This window comes from Camponotus vicinus, unplaced genomic scaffold, assembly GCF_025532165.1.
Source record: "Camponotus vicinus isolate PSW18456_S1 unplaced genomic scaffold, iyCamVici1.0 SCAF_2, whole genome shotgun sequence".
Classification (NCBI taxonomy): Eukaryota; Metazoa; Arthropoda; class Insecta; order Hymenoptera; family Formicidae; genus Camponotus; species Camponotus vicinus.
This window is the reverse complement of record NW_028141956.1, coordinates 4,563,089-4,584,522: the sequence shown is the minus strand read 5'-3', so window position 1 is coordinate 4,584,522 and position 21,434 is coordinate 4,563,089. Positions and strand designations below refer to the sequence as shown.

General features: G+C 35.3%; 1 protein-coding gene across 9 annotated transcripts in view; it reads left to right on the top strand.

Annotated features, from left to right (window-relative positions):
• Klp10a (kinesin-like protein 10A) overlaps window positions 1-21,434 on the top strand; it is a 32,342-nt gene that overhangs the window by 5,972 nt on the left and 4,936 nt on the right. The window contains exons 1-11 of one of the 9 annotated variants that reach the window (XM_083092040.1): window positions 10,384-12,377; window positions 12,656-12,750; window positions 14,008-14,112; window positions 15,643-15,765; window positions 16,858-16,888; window positions 18,257-18,677; window positions 18,899-19,472; window positions 19,767-20,016; window positions 20,134-20,288; window positions 20,375-20,581; window positions 20,870-21,044. In XM_083092040.1, the coding sequence (XP_082948166.1) occupies window positions 11,324-12,377; window positions 12,656-12,750; window positions 14,008-14,112; window positions 15,643-15,765; window positions 16,858-16,888; window positions 18,257-18,677; window positions 18,899-19,472; window positions 19,767-20,016; window positions 20,134-20,288; window positions 20,375-20,581; window positions 20,870-21,044 (3,190 nt within the window). In that variant the 5' untranslated portion in view covers window positions 10,384-11,323. Of the gene's footprint in view, window positions 1-10,383; window positions 12,378-12,655; window positions 12,751-14,007; window positions 14,113-14,178; window positions 14,673-15,642; window positions 15,790-16,857; window positions 16,889-18,256; window positions 18,678-18,898; window positions 19,473-19,766; window positions 20,017-20,133; window positions 20,289-20,374; window positions 20,582-20,869; window positions 21,045-21,434 lie in introns of those variants that run through there. The other 8 variants (XM_083092039.1, XM_083092042.1, XM_083092043.1 and 5 more) reach the window with 8 other exon arrangements.

Sequence of the window (21,434 nt, the reverse complement as noted above, 5' to 3'; positions counted from 1 at the left end):
CAGGAAATTTTGCGATGAGAACCAATCGACTTCCGGCTGACCGTGTGTGTACAAATCGAAATTGAATTACGGCGGTCGTATCTCAGCGCGAACTCTCGTGGTCGAGTGCCTCGGAATTAAAGGGAATAGCGCGTTCCGCGATGTGCTTATTCCATATAAATTCATGACTTTACGCTGGGAACACTAAGTCAGCCAATATTTACGTAATAATGGTGTTTACCTTCGTTTCTGCTGCTCTTCATCATAACTCGGCATTATACATACATTCTCATCCACGCCTCTTTGTTGGAACATTGCCGGATACATAAAATTTCTCAAACTTTAGCCCACATTTATGTTCTGTTGAATCTATGTATCACATTCTTGAACGTTACAAGAAGTTTTCAAATCTGCTATGTTTCACAATAAATTTGGGGATCTACAACAGTTTGGAATAGAACAATGTATAATAAAATAGTTTGCTCATACAATCGATTTAACGAAAGTAAAAGTAAGAATGTCGTTATTTTTTATTGTAGTTTTTAATTTTGAATATTTTTACAGCTATAATTAAGTTAAAATATTGTGTTTAAAATTGTATTTAAAATTGCAAAAATGCTTTATTGTATCCCTGTTTATCGATATTATTTTTTTCTGTTTTTGAGAAAAAGAAATTTACTCTTAATTATATAAAAGATTCTCTTGTGCTAATTAATATTTTGCAATTTTCTTTGATTATACCGTCCGATATTTTTAAAATATCGTTGACAGAACATTCGCGCGATCGTTCTTTTATAAGACAATCGGCACGGTTTTTATTAACGCGTTCTCTTGGTCGTTGAATGAGTCAGGCTGGTCGCCAAGAAAGGCGAGGGTTTGCCAATAGCCGGTTACACGCACACGCGTGTACAATCCGTGTGTGATCCGTGGTTAATGCGTGTTAAAGTTTTTATCTAGTCGTGTCCCAAGGATCAAATCAGTCACTTGGCAATTACCGATAATTGCAACCTGGAACACTTTATGCTCCCGGAAGTGTATCGATCACCGGCTTATCGCGCATCGCTTATCTGCGCTTACCCTAAGTGCATGTGTAAGCATTACTCTCTCTGTTTGTACACAGCGCGTATATTATCTATTTACGCGTGTTTCTTCCCATTTGCGAGATTCATTTTCAAACCTTATGATTATAACTTACAATTAATAATTATTATTACAGTAGGAAAAAGCTGTTCGAATTTCATACAAATATAATTAGGGTGTATATTTCCGGAAATAACTTTAAAAAGCTGGTATTCTCAGGGATCTTTGTTCTTAAAAAATCAAGGAATTTTCATGAAATTTTATTGAGATTCAGGGAATTTTTAAAAAAATTGATAGTTTTGATAATTTTGTTTTTCATATTTTTATTTTTATATATAAACATTTATGTTAACCTTAACAGCTTTAATTTTGAAATTCTGAAGACTATGTTTTTAATATTTTAAAAACAAAGAAATCTATTCTATTTTACAATATTTAAATTTCAAAATCTTTTATAAAATATTTTGTTGAGTTTATTTTTTTTACCAACATCTTGCATTAGTTTTATTTTTGTATTATTTTTTATTAAAAATATTTTTTCTTAAAATAATAATTACATAACAATATATTACACATACACATTCTTTTATATTTAAATAATAACTTATTGTATATACACAACATTTCTTGATAGTTTATAATACTTTTAGGATTTAGATAATATTGTCCAAATTTTATAATTATTTTATGATTATTAGCCGATCAGATGTTTAGAGGTGTTTCTATATTTTACTTATATTAAAAAATCATGCATAATAAATTTATTTTAAAATTGCATCTAAAATACTTCAATTGTACCTGGAACTTTGAACAAAAGAACCTGGAAAATCATGGAATCTTCAGAGAATTTCTTTACAAGATTTGAGTCCTCATAATATAATTTTTCGTAGATTATCGCGATTAACTTGATATTTAATCGCTGGTGATTTTCCAGAGAAGTTATTTAAGAGGTAATTTCCGGCACTTTGACATATATATTCGACAAGTTTCGATCCGACCTTCTCCAATTAGCGGCTAATTCGTTACGTCATCGCACGATCTCTGAATGAGCCTATTGAGTTCTGCGGTAACGAACGTTTTGGTTCGTTAGCGAACTTATCGGCGGGACGAGTAATTCGCGGGAATTTCTGATACAATTGCCGTAACGCTGTCTTTTTTTTCATGGGCTCGCATCGCCACGCGCTCTTACGCATCGCGTACAAATCGCGCTCGATTATAACGCAGCTACGAATCGCATGTACTGAAACGTGGAATGAGAAATGCATGTTCGCGTGTAACAGTTTTTACGCAGCATGATTAGCGGAATGCGTCGTTGAAGCGCAGTTACATCATTACTTTAGATGTAGAAGAAAAGAGATATGTACTGTTCGTGGGTATAAAGCATCTGATCATTTATCTGTTCAAATTCAGCAAAAACATCAGCTAAAATTTGTTCCACGATATTTCAACATTTCTTTTATTTATATAAACACATTTATTATGTTTATATAAAAAATAGAATAGAAAAAAAAATATTATAAAAATACGTTCCTAATATTTAAATGTATTATTTATATTTTATTCATATAAATAACACATTTAAATATTAGGAACGTATTTTTGTATTAACATTTTTTCTATTCCATTTTTTTTTCGTCTCAAAATGTCATCGTGGAGTTTAAAATTATATTTATAATCATACATTCTCACAAGCTGACGCTACAATATATGATGTAAAGTAATCGATGCGGTAACGAAAATTAGACTTGCATCGTCGATATTTAAAAGTGCACAAAGGCCTCCTACTCGTTTGCATTCAAAATGCTAATCAGCCGAATTGGGCCTAACTGCATAACATTTACTATTATACATGTTTAAAGCATCTGGCCTTCGATCTGAAAAAAGACACTGCACGTGCAGAGTCTGCTACCGATCAAGGAAACGCATGCATTGCGATTACGTTTTTCCGCTCATTGAAAAAGTAGCTGGTGCTATTTCATCATTTCAGCGTGAACTCGTTGCCATATTAACGAGACTTTGAGAGAGACTTTCCGGTTTAAAGACACATGGATGCGTTAAAAAATTTCTGCTCTTACTTTGAACTATTGGATAAGTAATAATAATGAATATTCTTTTTGATTTTTCGCGATCCAAAGCTCGGAGTCTGAGATACCTCTGTGAAGTTTGGTACTTCATTTTCAAAAATTGAAAGTTTTATCAAATTTTATTTGCACCTGGAATAGTTTAACAATTTTTGATAATTTTTTTAAAAAATTCCGTCAATTTTATAACGATAGTTTTGGTCCTTACATATTTTTAAACAATGTATTGTGAGCATTAAGATTAAAAAAAAAGTTTAAAAATGTATAAAGACCGAAACCATTCAAATCTGTCAGAAACTGTAAAATATTGAGGATGATAAACCTTTGAATTTTAGAAAATGAGATGCCAACTTGACAGAGGCGTCTTCTGAGGTCTCGATTTTGCAGAGAAATGCATATCTCGCGAAATGTCCGGCTTAATAACCGGCAGTTGCGCGTAGGTGCACTCCTTCTCGCCGTTGCAATTTCTTTCATCCTGCGCGCATTAAGGAACATTCATGGGCAACGCGCGAGCGCGTCTATTTTTGTCCGCGCTCTATTTCGGCTGCGGTATCTGGAGCTCGATGAGCGACAGTGGACAGATATTCCGCCAAGTAGATGCACTTAAGACGCGTGCACACTGAAGAGACCGAGTATAATGCACCACATCATCGCAGGACGTTTGATTAACAAGTGGAACGTGTTCGTTAATTACGCTCCGCACGACGTTATTTATTAATTGCATCGCGCAGAATGATGATAATAGCACGCGACGTGATCGCATGTGAAATATGTATAATATAAAATAATTATATATAGAGAGAGCGAAGAATAGGCGAGTGAAAGAGTATTTTATATATTTGATATTTATAAAAAATGAATATTTTTTTTATATGTATAAAAATTATATTATTTTATTAATTGTAAATCATTCTTTAGCTAGAGGATTACAAACAATATTTTTGTATCTTCTATTTCCTAAACATATAATTTGTTCGCTAGAGTGGAAAAAATCTTTACCCTTTTGCTTCACTTGTTTATGTACAGTTCATCTTTTTGCAATTAAATTTATTCCACTGCAATGTAATGAAATAAATTTATCGTGCACGTTGTTCCAAGAGAATGCCTTCTCGGAAACCGTTGGTAACCGTCTTGTACGAGATGCATCTCGTTGATTCTTGCTGCGGAACTTGTTTTTTTTTCTTGCAACGCTCGATTCATCGATCGGTTACGTGGTTGGAGATGACTGTCGCGATCGATCCGAAGCATACGTTTCGTGATGCGTACGTAGGTAGATAACTTATTGACGCAATTCTGCATTTAAGATGCGATGTAACAAGTGGCTGACATTCTGTGCGTTTCAACGATCGCTCGCATAAACGATCCCGATGATATCCGATCGACAGATGGTTATAAAGAGTAAAAGGATCGATGACTAATCTCGTTGACGTACTTGGTTTACGTATCGATAAGTTCGTATCTCTACGTTCTGGAAAATCGCATCGAAAGGATTATGCGTTATTGAAGGGATAGATTTGACTGTTAATATGAGAGATGTTCGCTAAAATAAAATTAATATTATTTTAATTATTTTTTTAAACGTATATTAATTTTGATGTTGCAAAAGTAAAAGAGCTTTCTATTTTTAACAATTCGTTTTCGAGTAATTATTTTCATTGCATTAATTCATATAAGTACAATTAAAAAAAAATTATAATATTAACAATAAGCTTGAAATTTGATTTGATGTAAATATTTTTATCTTATTGAGAATTTTACAAAATACTCTTATATTTTACAACTATACATCTTATACTATAATATTGATATCCGTGTCGAATTATCTTCCGATATTGAATCATCCGTTAAATCGATTTATCATACTGAAAGAAATTAATCATATTGAATGTAAGTTTATAACCAAAGAAATCCATCAAATATCAAATTGAGAATTCAATTATATCAGTCTCTATTATAGCGAAATGTCTTTATATGATATATTAGATCAAGATTGCCATTTATATACTTCAACAAGTGCACATTTCTTAATTATCAGAGAACGATAAGAAACATTGTATAAAACGGAAACAAAATTTTCATGAAAAATTTGTTTATTCGTTTAATTAATACCATTTACAGAAATATTGTCGTAAAATCGAGAACACGATTTAATGCTTCTTTATACTTAATGCATCAATATGCAGACAGGAATGCGTTTGTCACTCTGTTTAAGGTACAAGATTCATCTCGCGTGTTTGCTTACCATGTACGCGTAATCGGCGATAAATAATAAAGAAAAAAAAGGATGCAGAGAAAGACTCGTACGTGTGTAGTCCTTGTCCGAAAGCGCACCGTCGTCGAGAGTCGTACGCACGTGGGCGCTGCAACCTTATAAGGATGCCCATAAGAAGCCTCTCTCGGCTCACCAAACCTCTTCACCTTGCCTTATCTTATCTTACGTCATTTGCCGTTTGCGTCGAGTGCTCTAGCGTCTTGCATCCTCACGAAATCTGTTCGCTCGCATGCGTGTGCAGCCAAATTCCACTTTCCCTCGTTGCTACATCGTTGTTAAAATTTGTTCTACACACGCACATGGTCTAAAAGAAAAAGATACTATTTATCGCATTGGTCAAGCATAGAGATACCGTATACTGAGGTACTCGAGACTAAGGTGATATTTTACGCGCTTTTAACGTCCTCCTAAGTATTTTCAGAGCTTACTATTTTAAAATTGACGTACATGTGTGGGCGCCATATTGGTCTCGGACATCATCAGGTTTATCGAGAGAGGACCTTAACAACCTCTTCGTGTACCGATATAAAGAGATTATCTCGCTTCGCTTCATGCTTAATTCCTTTTTATGCGCCTACGCATATTTCGACTTAGAGTATCTAAAGAGGAAGGTGATTAACGAGAAAAATTTGCGTTCCGCATACGTATTCCTCAAGTGCCGCCCACGGTACCGGGCGCGGACGAAACTGGAACGAGTGCACGATAGAAAGTAAATGGGAGGTGCCGCGCGACACACAATAGTTCCCCAAGCACCTGCGTGGGAGTTAATTCCCCAAATAATTAAATTTTTGATTGCATTCGATTGCAGAATGAACAGAGTAAGTAGAACAACTTGATGAACAGCAAGTGGACGATATTGTTCGAAAGAGCGATAATTATTGCACAGTTATACGAAGCACCGTTTGTTCCAGATAAAATATTAATTACTATATAAGGGTATTATCTATAATGAACGGTTTACTGTATGAATAATACTTATTTTACTGTTATTTTGTTATATGTGATACAACTTTGGCATCAAATGCCTTGATAATGAGAATAATGCTTGAACCATTTTCGAATTTTGTAGATTTCAACGAATTTCAAAGTATTTAATAAATCATGAAGTATTATAATCTAAATACAGAAAAATATAAATTTAATGTACTTAGTAATAGCGTGAATTCACGTGTCATCTTCACGTGCGAATATTGCGCGTGCGAATTATTTTTAAAATCTGTGCACGAAAGGATGACATAATGCATACGCTTTTACAGCTGCCAGGTTATAAAAGCACATCGGCATTTATTATATATAGAGAGTATAGATGTAAAAGCATAACGAGTTTAATCAAGTATAATCAAGCATATCATTTAGTATTAAATATGGGGTGCGACATTATACGTTACATCATCGTAAAAATCTTTATTCTTTACATAGTAGAGTAAATTAAAACTGACATGAAAGAAACAGAAAGATGCAGGCTTTTTATATCTAAAAAATTTATTTTTTATTTTAGATATACTATTAATTTCAAAATATTTTTTCCTAACTTTCTCTATAATTTATAAGCAAAATTGAGATGCAATAAAATGAGATATTTAGACAGAGAAAGAGAGAGGGAGATTAAGATTTGTTGATTTATTTGCTAGAATTTGCATTGTTCCAGTAGTTTCTACAAGTGCAAAGTTAATCCTGTCGGAGCAATCTTATTTATATAATTTGCAAAAGATCCAATTTGCTTCCTTTCTTGTATTTATCGGCGCCTTTGAATACAACTGTGCGCAGGCCTGCACACAGTATCTTCTAACGCCAATGTAGTACTTCGAGACCGATACATACCTAGCTCAACCTTGCCAGATGTAGCAACCAGCTGTTCCGTATTTGTGCCGTTGGTAACCTAGCTGAAGAGTAGTGTAATCAAACTCAACTTTGTTTGGTCGGTAAACTCGAGTTCTCTTGCAAGTGGCGGTTCTTTGTGTCATTGTCAGAAACTAAAGAATAATATGCATTTGTTGTTTTTTTTATTCTACCTACGTAATTACATTGGTATCTATTCTGTACGTCTGCATCTTCTGTGTATTTGTTCAGTTAAACGCGATTACCTGGCGATAAATTAAGATTTAAATAGGAATTTACTAATGATTTTCTAATAATTAATTTATAATAATTTATCTGAAAACAATTATAAATTAATAAAATAAAAAATTATAAATAAATTTTCCAAAAATTAATTTCTAATAATTATTAGAACAAATTAGTGAAAATTCTGACAAATTAATAAATGTACGAATATGTCAAAAATAGGGATTAATTTCTACTTTGAAAAAGATCTTTTTTTATTTGATTTATTTCAAATAAATTTGTTAATGTTTCCTATTAACTATTTAATTTTCTTTTTTATAAGAGATTTTGTTATTTATTTACATTTAGTATATACTTACATTTATTTATTTATGTTTCTAAAATCCAATTAATATTTAATATTTATTTCTATTTCTTGTATTAAATTGTAATTTAAGAACTAGTCAGACATATTTTTCGATAATAAAATTCTTCTTAATTTAATTCTTATGCTTTATATAAGCTACTAGATTTATAAGACATTTTATGGCCCTTTATTTTCATTTTCCTAGACAATTTCATAGTGATATTGACAATTAAAACAACACCAAATAAAATACATACATACATACAAAGTATTATTCTCTCTGCTTTGCGTACCGACGATATACCGACAATATAACATCCTCCATGGGCGTTTTATATACGACGGATCTGCAGCAGGAAGCTGCTGCTTAAATTTAATGTTTAATAGACCGTGCGGCTGGTCCCCCGAACTCAGCATTTTAATGCTTTATTGAATCGGGATGCGACCGAAATGCATTTGAATCGATGCGACGACGCGTGCCAATCGTCTGTTATTTACATCATATCATTTTGATCTTGCATCATAGAAATCATAGATAACTGATTACATAAGACAGGTAATTGATTAGTATTAAAGAAAATCGCTGATTCATTATTATGGCCATTACAACCCCCCAAAAAAATAAAGTTATCATTCTATACATGTTCGTAATAATTTGATAGTTTTATATCTTTGTGAGATACATTTTTTTAATTCTTTAATTAATATTAAATAAAAATTTAAAATTTATATATCTTGCATTAGAATAACGAAGTTTATTAATATAAGAAATTAAAGCGTTAGAGAGGTGTGGTGAGGAAAAAGATGCTTGCAACGATCGTACCTGTCGAAGAGGCACGATGAGCGCATTTCCGCGATGTAACAGTCGTCTCTCTGCATGTGTACATAGGAAAGACTCGACTTCCGAGTGCACTGTAAATAAATATGGGTTGGTACCGTGTGGTCACGCACTGAGAGCTCCGAGTCGCACATCACGAATACTAAATGAGCCTAGTGTTACATATCTCATACAAGATCGATCGAGAGTCGTTCAAGATATGTTTCTCTCTTTCAAAGTGTGAAGTCTATTAGTCAAATTTTATTATTATTATTATTATTATACGTGACTTGAAATAACAATTGATGATTCGAAATTATTTGCGAATGTTTCTGGGAGAAACTTTTTAAATTAATAAAGTATCAATAAAATATTGATATTTCTTTACAAATATTTATAACTTTTGATCAGAAAGTATGTACTTATTTACAGTTGTATTATTGATATGTCCAGGATTGAACGCCAGGAAAGTTCTGCTAAGGAAGAATCGATTTCAATTATATCAAGGAATTTTTATAGAGAATCGTGTATTCATATTTCGGTGAATTTTTATTTTCTACTTATTGTAGCCGCGAAAGTCAGTCGCGAAAATTCGCACGGTGCTGTCTAATCGTTAACAAGGTTCCGTTAAACGCTTCTCATTATCGTTCGCGGCGTAATCGACGATTCGAATCGGTCGCGGCGTCAGTTCACCTTCAACTATCGCGGCGGCCTCCTCGATTCCGCTCGCGACTTTAGGCAATTTCTCATCCTGAAATAACCTCTGAATTATTTGTCGTATATACCGTATACGGCCCGCTCGGGGACTACTGTGTATCGATTATCCGAGTGATATTCGTGCCGCTGATTGTGCCGCAAAAATCTACGCGCCGCCGATTGCGACATTAACCTTCAGCACACTAGACACGAAGAACTCCAATTTATAGTCAAGAAGAAACAAATGCACTTGACAATTTTTTTTTTATAAACTTATAATAATTAATTTTTTTTGTCTCAGCAGGAATTTTTTTCTAGTGTAAATTATTTTTTACATCTTATAATTATTTAGATAATATTTGCTCGTTTGACGTAAAACCGGCGCGTATGCGGCGGTATTTTTTTCTGACCGAATAATTCGCGTGCGTCTCGCCGAACGGAATCGTATCGGAACCGATAGCGCATAACGTACGGGCTCATCGAGGCGAGCCGAGAAATTGTTTATGCGGCCCTCTCTGTGAGGTGGGGGCCCTACAACGGGCGAAATTATATTCGCCGGGCGTCATAATAAATGCGTTTATGAAACGCTGCTCGGTGAACGTTGTCAGTCGATCAGGCTGCGTCGCACGATACTGACATCGAAGGCGAGCAGCGTATCTCGCCGCCGATTTTCCCGATGTCGTCCAATTTGCAAACGCGCAAACTTTTGACGCGACGTTAATTATCCCGTCCTAGTTTCGCTCTATTAACCACCTCGTCGCGTTACACGCCTCGTAACGACTGCGCTCTGGTATTTTGCGAGTTATATGCGCGATAAAAAAATACAATCTAAACTTGGTGAAACGAAGAAAATGCAGGCAAAGTGTTGCGTTGTACTAGAAAGATTAAAATCTGACAAAACTTTCATATAATAATTAATATTATCGTATTAAAATTTCTATTTTCTTTTTCTTCAATATTGCTCCTGTAAAAATAGAATTTACGAAAGAAAATTGAGAATACACGATTTATTTTAACTTTTTATGAGAAAAAAATTAAAAGACTAGATAGTCGAAAAGAAATATTTCATAAAATCACACTTGGGCTTAATATCTCAATATTTGAATGTTACTTGCATATCTGTCTAAGCCGAAAAGTTAAACATATGGAACGTTCTCCATGTAAGCGCGTTTATTTTCGTACCTCGGAGAGGAGAGCGTTTGCTAAACTGGTTGGGTAAACGAGTGAAAATATTCCCGAAGGATAATCACCGATCGCGGAGCTTCGTCGAGCTTCGAAGACAGTGTAAAAGAAGCGACGTAAACGCGTCTTTGGGTCTTAAAAGCCTTTCTACGCTTTTTTAAGATCGGAACAAAACGCTCTCGAGAATTCGCCGCGACGTCGTGCGCGAAGCGGGCAATGTCCGGATTAAATTTGCACGTTCTTGAAGACGTCCCCGTGAAGGCGAATCGATCACGCGAGTTGTCTACAGTCTTTCGCTGCCTTCAATTCGGTGATACTCTTCAGTGATACCTTTTGTCGAAAATACACGACAGCAAGAATATAGCACAATTCGTGCGAATTGCCATCGATGATGAAATAGTGTAAATGTCGCTCCAACAATCTTTTCATTGACTTCAACAATGTAAATGGAACGTGAACTAGTTACACAGAGATATAGATGGATATAATAATGTAATCTGTGAGAATTATGAGAAGAATTATATATGTCGAATTTTAAGAAACTGTTGGTGATAACTTTGTGTCATCTAAATTAATAACTGCAACTATTTAACAACTTTAAATTTAATTTTCTTTAACTATAGATGGATTATATCAGACTGTATTAGAAGTGAAATTGGTGAAAATTTATTGACGTTTTAGCAGTTATAGGACAAAAAAGTGAAGTGTCATAATTAAACGTCAAGAAGATCGAGAATATTTTATAAAATTGAATTTTTTTGCCAACTTTAATACTTTCTTTTTTATTAATTTATTCTAAATTCAATATGGATTGGTTATCTCTTTGCGTCTGCGGCAGAAAGAGCAATTTCGACAATGAGAAGACTCAGAAAGACGAGAAAGGCAAAAAGAGTAAACGCAAAAAATCCAAGAAGCAATCCAAGCAGAACAAATCTCACAAAACGTCGTTGGCCTTTGTCGACGAGTCCTTGCGCAAATTACAAGATGAGCAAGTTGAGAATGAAATTATAAAAAAAGAATGGACGAATGGAAATGTTATTAATTGCTTCGACGATTGTGCGAAAAATCAGACTGACGTGAATGATCCAATCAATTTGACAAAAATCAACGATTCGCCGAATAATCGCTGGTCTTATCATCAAATCAATGACAATCATGACAACTCTGAGGAGTTTCGTAAAGAATCTTCAGAAAGGAACGTGAACGAATTCGATCTGCAAACACATGACAATGATTTCGAGTATGATGACAATGTGCTATTGCATTCAAGATGTGCATCGAATACAATCGACGAAGATGATAAGCAGGTCAAGTGCATCTCAAACGAAAAAGAGTATGATGAAGAAGCGGATTTGAACGAGTTTGTCTCGAGATCGATGACATCCGGAGAACCCGAAGACTGGATATCGGAATTCGAGGAGAAACAGGATGTGCTCGCAGAATCGGGTTTCGATAGAAAAATAGAGGAAAGAACATCGTCCAGAATCAACTTTTCTAGTAAAGAGCAAGCGAAGTCGGAAACGAGAAATTCATCAAAGAGGGAATCGAGAAACATTCTTCCGCCGATCAAAAGGAAATCCTGCACCGAGTCACGCATAGATAATGAGGTACTTCAAGGAACCTGCGGAGAGATGAATAAATTTGGCTTTAAGAGGAGTGCGGCATTTTGCGAGCAAAGCAATATTCGGCGAAAATTAAACTCGTGTAGTTTCGAAATTGGATCGTTGGAGAATGAGGAGCGAAATGCAAAGACTAGGATTCGGGCTGATGGATCCATGATACCTAGACTTACATCTTCCATGCAGCAAGGAATGAATTTGATCAAGAGCGGGAGCGATAAGACGGAAGCTTTGCAAAACGGTATATCGTTGAGAATGAAGACGGTTATATAAGGCATTTAATAAAGAAAATTAAATAGAGAATGTGTTTGTTAAATAAAATTTTTAATTTATTATCATGCAGATTTATATATAATAATCTGTTTTAAACTAAATTTGATTGAATATCTTAATAATATCTTAATTTAAGATACCATGTTTGCGAATGCTTATCGACTGAGAATAATAATTATGATTGTATTATATAATCATTATGATTGCTGCAATTATTTACATTATATATTGCAATTTTTGTTTCAGGTCGTGTTCACTCGGCAGTCGTCTCCGGTGTCAATTTAGAGCAGCGTACTGTAACCGTAGAATGGTTCGAGAGAGGAGAAACCAAAGGCAAAGAGGTAAGTGCAACAAATTGCTCCGTTTCATAAATACTCATAAAAAAGGGAGAGTTACAACAAAAAGTTTACTTCTTAATTAAAAAAAAAATTTGATAAATTTTTTATATTAAAATAGCAGACAATTTAAAAAAAGATATATATAAAGGAAATTTTTTACTTATTGCAATTAATTGACATAAATTTGTATTAATTAAGATAATAATACTTATACGAAACGTCACTAAAATAAATTATTTTCTCATATTAATTTCCGAATTAAGTAGAATAACGTGTCGGGAGTCTTCTATAAATGATAAACTAAATTCTTTTAAATTACAATTTCTCTCATTGTTTCATGTCCCGGATTAATTAAAAATACATACCTAATCTCCCAAAGCATAAGTCGCGTCCACAACTTATATCAAGCGATAATCGCGTTTATTCTAGTCGTTTATGAAAAATGCCGCTGTTACACGAACAATGTTTTTCCTTCACGCAAGTTCGCCGCGTCGAATTGCAATATTTCAATTCCGCACATCCGTAGGTCACGGTTATTTGGCTATTTTCAATTCTATGCTTATGCAATGCCACGGGACTAACGTGCAGCTTGCTAATGGGAACGGGGATCTATTTCCGACAAGCTTGAAAGTCAGGCTTATACCGTCAGTCAAGCCGGTTCGGTCGAGTATGACTTTTGCAAAAAAATCGTAACACGATACTTGTATCGCAATAAGCTTGTGAAAACGTGAATTCCCTTGGCGAATAAAATATTATACGTTTCTTCTTAATGCGACATGTCGCTAAGATAGTGCAAATTACTCCATTTCTGCATTTAACATTTTATACATGAGTGTGTTAGATATTCAGAGAATTCAAGAGGATATTTGTTAATTATCTATATATTAGTATAGGAGACTCTTCGGGGATTCTATTAATTTGTTTATAATTTTACGGTATTTGCAAAATTAATTGTGTCGCGAAATATATGTTAATTTCATCATGTTTCAAAGTCTTATTCCACGTCGAAAGGTAATTAGTATAATTTGCTTGAGAACGAATTTAGTAACTATGGAACTCTAAATGTATCACACTCATTCAAATAATTTCCGTTCTACTTTAACATATCATATAATCTGTATTAATCTCAAGGGAAACTAAATTAAATGCTATATATGTGTAATGGACAATCCTCATAATGTTACATGTATATGCTTTTCGATTTTATTCGCGCTTTAATGATTTGAACTGAAAATATTTGGATTTTTGGTATTTTTTCAGGTGGAAATCGATGCGATTCTCGCCTTGAATCGCGATTTGAACCAAAAGATGGGACCACCGCCACAGGTGATGAACAATCACATGTTGGCGTCCTCGAAGGCAAGGGTACGTATAAGTTAAATTAGCTATTGTGTTAAAATATATTTGCGTCAAATAGCGCAAACCATTTTCAGTAAAATTTTGAAAAAGAACGGCCGCTTTCTCACATTTTATAAGTTTATTAAATCAGTTTATTTAATTGTAACTTTTTAAAAATGTAATTAAAACCTCTGTAACAAATATCAAAGAATATTAAAGATAGGATATCGTGGAAATTAGGTTCTTGATTTAAATTGATAATTAAAGTTCAGAATCGGAAATACTTATTGATGAATCGAATTGATGAATAGAATAGTGTGGCTTTAGATGGGCAAATTCGCAAAATTTTCGCGATTATTGATTCGTGAGTGACGTGCTTCTCTGCAAGGAATTAAAATTCGACGTGGGGTTTTAAATGTTTGCGTAAATTCTCGGTCGATCATCGACTGGGCCCGGCGAATTCTGTTTACCGGTTGCCTGGACTACGTAGTATAACCTCGCTCCTAATATGGAAAGAATAATCCGATCTCGCGTCTCGTGGCGTTTATACCGCGGTAGACATGTTCCAGTACCTGTACGTCTTTCAGGTAGGCGTGCTCGTCACTTAAGTCGATTTTTCACATGTCTCTAAATTTGACATATCTTATCTCGTGTGTGTATTCCGGCTTTTCCGTCACGTGGAGCATATAAATAAACAATTACCATTGTTATTAGAGCAAGTTTATTAATTTGATTATATCTTTGATTTCTTTTTCTTTATAAAATATTAGACAAGAAAGGCTTCCTAAGATAAATCTTGCTTTTATGAGTTTTAAAGATTACAAAAGTGAAGAGGGCTTGTATAATTTTAACTTTTGTTTATTAATAATGTTTAAGCCTGTCATATGTCCAACATATGACAGTTACACATACGGTGTTATAGATATATACATTACATAAGATGTCTCGGAAAAATTCATTTTTTCTGAAACAGTTTCTGAAAAAGTTTTAAATTATATATGTAGATTAAAAATTAAAAAGTGTGCTTTTAAAATTTATCAAAATTAGTTTCTTAGGGACAACACGGAAGATTATACATTTAGATACGGAAGAAAAACAAATTTTTATCAACTTTGAATTACATTTAAAAAAAAGATATTCTGTTTAAAATTTTTATCTTTAAAAAAGATAGGATTTTGAAAGAGACCGATTCGAAAATCCGCGGATCGAAAAATTTCTAATCTTAAAAAACATACAGCAAGAAATTCTCGTAGATCGACCGATGTAGAAAGCCAAAGTTTCGCGTGATTTCCATTACTAACATGGTAACATCTTTTTTTTTCCTCCATGGACGCTGCTCATTATCACGGACTTCGGTATCGACGATGGATCACCGACCAATAACAAACCGATCTCGAATACGAAATTCGTCATCTCGGCCGTTCGTCATCCGCTCCGCAAAAAAATGCCTTTCTCGACGACTCTCTTTCTCATCGATCCCCTCCGTTCTCGTCGATCGCGGGCTTAATCGTCCGATTGATTTACGTAAAACTGATCGTGACCGCGACCTACGGTAAGGAGCCGGACTCCTCGGCTGAAGAGGACGAGGGGGTCGACGAGTCGGAGAACCAAGAGGAGGGCTCCCTCGGACGTCATGGCGGTCACACCGCAAGAAACGGCCTCGCCTCCGCAACGCTTCCTGTACGAGTCACATCTCGTCTCTCGGTAACGCGCACCTCTTCCCCAATCACCGCAGCAACGATAACAACAATTGCAATATACAATCTTTTCACAGCAGCAATGATCCTCTATATTCGCGGTCCAGTCATCGAACTGATCTTAGCATCTTCGAGAATGCTCGTTTTTACGACATCGATTCTATATCTTGTCGCGATTTTTATCACATGTGAACCAGGAAGTAGTGCACGAAAAATTATGAAAGTACTTTATAATGCAATTCAATATTTGGAAAAGTTATTTCTCTCTGCAGAGAGAAGGCTATTGTTTTATTGAAATTAATATAAAACATTAATTTGGGAAATATTTTTCTCATTCAAAAATATTCTTTCTATTTAATTGCTCGCAAAAAGATAAATCTATTCACTGTTATTATAAGATTCAAAACTATATTAAAATTATATTTTAAGAAAATTGAAACTGCTACTTTTAATCCAAATTTTAAAAAGACTGAAAATTGTATCGCGCAGAAGATGCTGAAGAAACGTTCGCAGCCTTGCACCTTTTCTCTATCACGAGCCTAACATTGGCTTTCCTGAAATACCCCTGCCACTAGAGCACCAATCGTTAACATTTCTTTTCACCCTTTCCGCACTCGCCAACAAAGTCACGATATCCTAACGAATAACTGGCTAATAGTTGGCAAAAATTCGCTGGCAAAAACGCGGCGTTACTTTATTTTTATTCGTGCGCGGACGCGCAATTTCACGGAACGAGAAATGATGAATCGCTCAGCGATTACCGAGAGTGGGTCAAAAACCGTGTTGTTCTGGCGATCGATACGTGAAAGAACGCACGGGCGTGATTAACGGGCGATCGATGAACCGCGTCTTATCTCGCGTCTTGAACGTCTGACAGAATGTCAGATCGCATGAGCGCAGATGCCGGAAGAGAGGATGTATCATACACTCGGCTTCTCGAAAGAAGCACCGTTTTATTCTTTTCATTTACAGCACTTTCTAGATATAAGTATATCTCCCTTCTTCGTTACACGAAGAAACATCGCTGTCCTCTTTAACGAAATGATTAAATGTAGTCTGTTTTCTTTATTTTCAGCACTCCACCAGACCATCTATTCCGGTGAAAGGTACGTAAAGCCAAACGACATTGATTATCTTTTCGTACCTTTGTCGTATTCGGTTAAATAAGCGACATAATTATCGGTAAAATTATGACATGTAATCACATTCCTATCTTTTATGTTCCAAAAAATTTATACGTGTATAATTGGCGATGTCTGTACCTTTTTGCTACAGTTTTAAGATTTCTATCGCGGAATAAGCGTCTGTATCGTTTTAATTGCGGCAATAAAACGCGTAATTTAATCGAATCACTGAATCGCAAGGTGAATAAAGTTAATATGAAAAGCCATTACCAAGCCAACGATTTGTAGGCTACTTTATCTTATTCCATTAATATTTTTTCAACATTCTCAAATGTATCCCGTTATCTGATGGACAGTATAATTTCCGCGATTTATGCTGATAAGCGTGGATGACTGTGAGATTTTCGCGTTCAATAAGTCAATTTTGTGGCCGGACGTCGCGCTACCGGGGCGAACATCCATGTGCTGTCGTCGTTTCACCTAGATAAGTCAAGTAACGACGCGAGCCAGGTTACACGTGTATATACGGTCGAACCGCGACTATCGATGTTTTCGTGCGCCGTATGCAAGGCAGGCGGCACAAGGGCAAGGACCCCGACGGGACGTACAGTACGACGTTCGCGAGTTGAGGGGGTTGCACCTCTCGCCGCCGAGTCTCTCGGACACTGTTCGATCTACCCTTCTCGCCGATAGTGCGCACCTCCCGGTGAAACGTCACTTCGAGACTGGAGGACCGATTGGTTTTTTAAAAAATTCACGAGACTTCACACGATCGCGTGTGCGCTGTGACTCGCCATGAGATTCGATCCGCTCGCTTATTGCTTTAGGAGAAAAAATAAAGTCCGCGACAGTGAAAATACAGACATCGCTGGCGATGGCCGAATCTTGACGCTTCGAATCGAAGACCACGACACCGGTAATAAAATGATAAAATGTTATCTATGCTATTTTATATTAATTAGAAATTGTTTGATATTCTTGGGATCTTCTGATCGAGTGAAACATGTTTTTAATTGTTTCATGGTTTTTATGTTGAGATAAGTGACGGATGAATTTTTAAAAAGTAAATATAATTTCGCGCAACTGATTAAAATTAGACAAAACGCGACTGTGTGATTAAATGTTCCTAAATTCTTTCTTTTTGTCAATACTAAAACGTAATTTTCCGTTTCTATTAATTGAACAATTTTTAGATTCGAGGCGTCAACAAAGGATCGAATATAGAAAAATAGATCTCTAGCATGGTTAAAAATAAAATTTATGTTTTTCTCAAATTTTAATCATCTGACAAGATTAAAGATGAGGAAAATATTTCGCCCTTGATATTAATTCTTCGTATCAATGTTTTAGCGAGTTCGAATAAACAATTATCACGACCAACGGGACGTCCGACAAACATAATGTCGTCAACTACATCGGTGAATGGTCATGGAGACTCGGTTTCCGGACTCACAGGGCGTCGGGAGCTCGAAAACATACCCCCGACACCGACGGCAACAGTCGCGCAATACAATCTGGCGACTCCAGCGCAAAACAAACAGCAGAAACAGGCGCAGCAGCAGCAGCAACAACAACAACAACAGCAAATGCAGCAGCAGCAGCAACAAACCCAGGTAGAAAATGGTCGTGGTAGGCGATCCAACGTCGTCAAGGAGGTTGAGAGACTGAAGAAGAACAGAGAGGAAAGGAGACAACGGCAGGCAGAGTTAAAAGAAGCAATGATGAATTTGGATCCAGGCAATCCATATTGGGAATTTCTTGCCATGATAAGGTTGTTAATTCGTTAACTATCTTTTGCATTTAAAATGTAATAACTTGCTTCTTAAGATAAGGAATATATTAATATTATGCATTAATTAGACATATCTTGATATAAATATTGTGCTAATTTTTGTAGAATATTGTCACCATGTATATTTGGAGAACCCTTCATATATGATTGATAGCAAGTATTATATATTAATCGCGTCGCTTGTGTATCGATTTTCATAGAGAATACCAAAACGGCATAGAGTTCAGGCCATTGCGAGACACTGACACCGTGGAAGATCATCAGATCACTGTGTGCGTGCGAAAACGTCCGCTTAATAAGAAAGAGCACACGCGCAAGGAGATCGACGTGATCAGCGTGCCTAGCAAGGATCAGATGGTAGTGCACGAGCCCAAATCCAAGGTCGACCTTACCAAGTATCTTGAGAATCAGATCTTCAGATTCGATTACGCGTTCGACGAGACGTGTAACAACGAGATAGTTTACAAATACACAGCCAAGCCGCTGGTGCAGACAATCTTCGAAGGCGGCATGGCCACGTGCTTCGCATATGGCCAAACTGGTAGCGGCAAGACTCATACTATGGGCGGCGATTTCAACGGCAAAACGCAAGATTGCAAGAAAGGCATCTATGCTATGGTTGCCAAAGACGTATTCAAGTGTTTGAAATTAGCAAAATATCGGCCCTTGAATCTGGTCATTTCCGCTAGCTTCTTTGAGATTTACTCCGGCAAGGTATTTGATCTCTTGGCGGATAAAGAAAAACTGAGAGTTTTAGAAGACGGCAAACAACAGGTTTGTTTTATACTGAAATACAAAGTTTGTATTAGCTCTGACCGAAAGTAATCGTGTTATAAATTAACGTTTATATCATTTATTTGAATATTACATGAATTGTTTTCACATATTTGCTATTAATATATATAAAAATTACTTATGTTAACTTGCAACTTGTATTAGCATATCCATTATGTATGATTGAGATTTATATTTGATATGAGATTATTATTTTCGTTTTGTTTTTCTTAATATTTTTGTTTTCATTTTTCTTATAATATCCTGAAATTTTTTTCATACCTATCAAAATAGGTGCAAATAGTGGGATTAACAGAAAAAGTCGTGGAAAATTGCGATGAAGTATTAAAGTTAATACAACACGGAAATAGCGCCAGAACGAGCGGTCAAACGAGTGCTAATTCCAACTCTTCGAGATCGCACGCAGTATTCCAAATAATAGCGCGTATGCCGGGTACACACAAGGTACACGGAAAGTTTTCGCTCATCGATCTTGCTGGTAATGAAAGAGGTGCTGACACGTCGTCCGCTAATAGGCAAACTCGTGAGTGTAAAATGTTCAATTATAAGTAACGACCAAAATGAGTCTATCAGTTATGATTAATGATTTAAGCTTTCTTCAATTTTCTAAAATAATTAATGTTCTTATTAAAATTTTTAGGAATGGAAGGTGCTGAGATCAATAAATCTTTATTAGCGTTAAAAGAATGCATACGCGCGTTAAGCCGTAAAGGTACACATTTGCCTTTTAGAGCAAGCAAGCTGACTCAAGTATTAAGGGATAGTTTCATCGGTGAAAAATCAAAAACGTGCATGGTAAATATTATCTGATAATTATATTATCGCGAAATATATGATTAAAGATAAGGAAATAGTTTCAAACAAGCATTATACATTTATAGATAGCGATGATTAGTCCTGGAATGAGTTCCTGCGAACATTCGCTAAATACATTAAGATATGCCGATCGAGTAAAGGAATTGGCGGCGACCGATCCTACAGAAATAAAAGCCTCACCGACAGATGATGATCGGGGTATGAAGATCGAGGAACAAGGAAACAACAGCGTACTATCGGATAGTGATCTGGCGCAGCTTCGATCTCTCAATGTAAGTGATTACATTTAATCATAAAATCTTGAAAACATGTATTAAAATAATATGACATTGTTTAAATATTATTTATTATATATTATATTTATTATTTATATTTATTATATATTATAATATATTTATTATATATTATTTATTACAATTTACTATTTATTATATAATTAAAGGACTTGGGTGAATGCGCGCGCGCACGCGCGCATACACACACACACACACACACACACAAAACAGACAATGAAAACGAAATAATTTTCAATTTTACATGAATAATCTTTTTGTTCACAGGAAGGAGAACTGTCGCAAGATCTGTACACTTTTCACGAGGCAGTATCTGCTCTGCAGATGCTCGAAGAAGAAGTGTTAGATACGCACAAACTGGTCATGGATAATACAACTAAATTCCTTAATGACGCGCACAGTGTATTCAGCGCAACTCACGAAGTGGATTATGACCAAGAAGGTAAGATGAATTTGTTTGCATTTGCACGTTACGTTTTTCTATTGGCTTTCCGTTACCGCTTTCGTTTCTTGTACTGCGTTACACTGATCGGTGTACTTTCGTTAAAAAGAATGAAATATTTACGGCGTGTATTCTGCTGTTTCATATTTGTTATCACGTGAAAATATCTTTTTTTTAATATATCAAAAAGATTCATTTTTGCGAACAAGATATTAATATCAATACGTTGAGTGAACGTCAGGTTGCGAAGATTTACGTGGTAAAAAATTTATAGGCAATGCCTCTGGCGATAAGTACTCTTAAGTGATGTTTTGATAATTGTGTTGTTTTCATACTCTTTAAAATTATCCCGCTACTAATTAGTAATAGAGAGCCTCAAAGTACGAAACG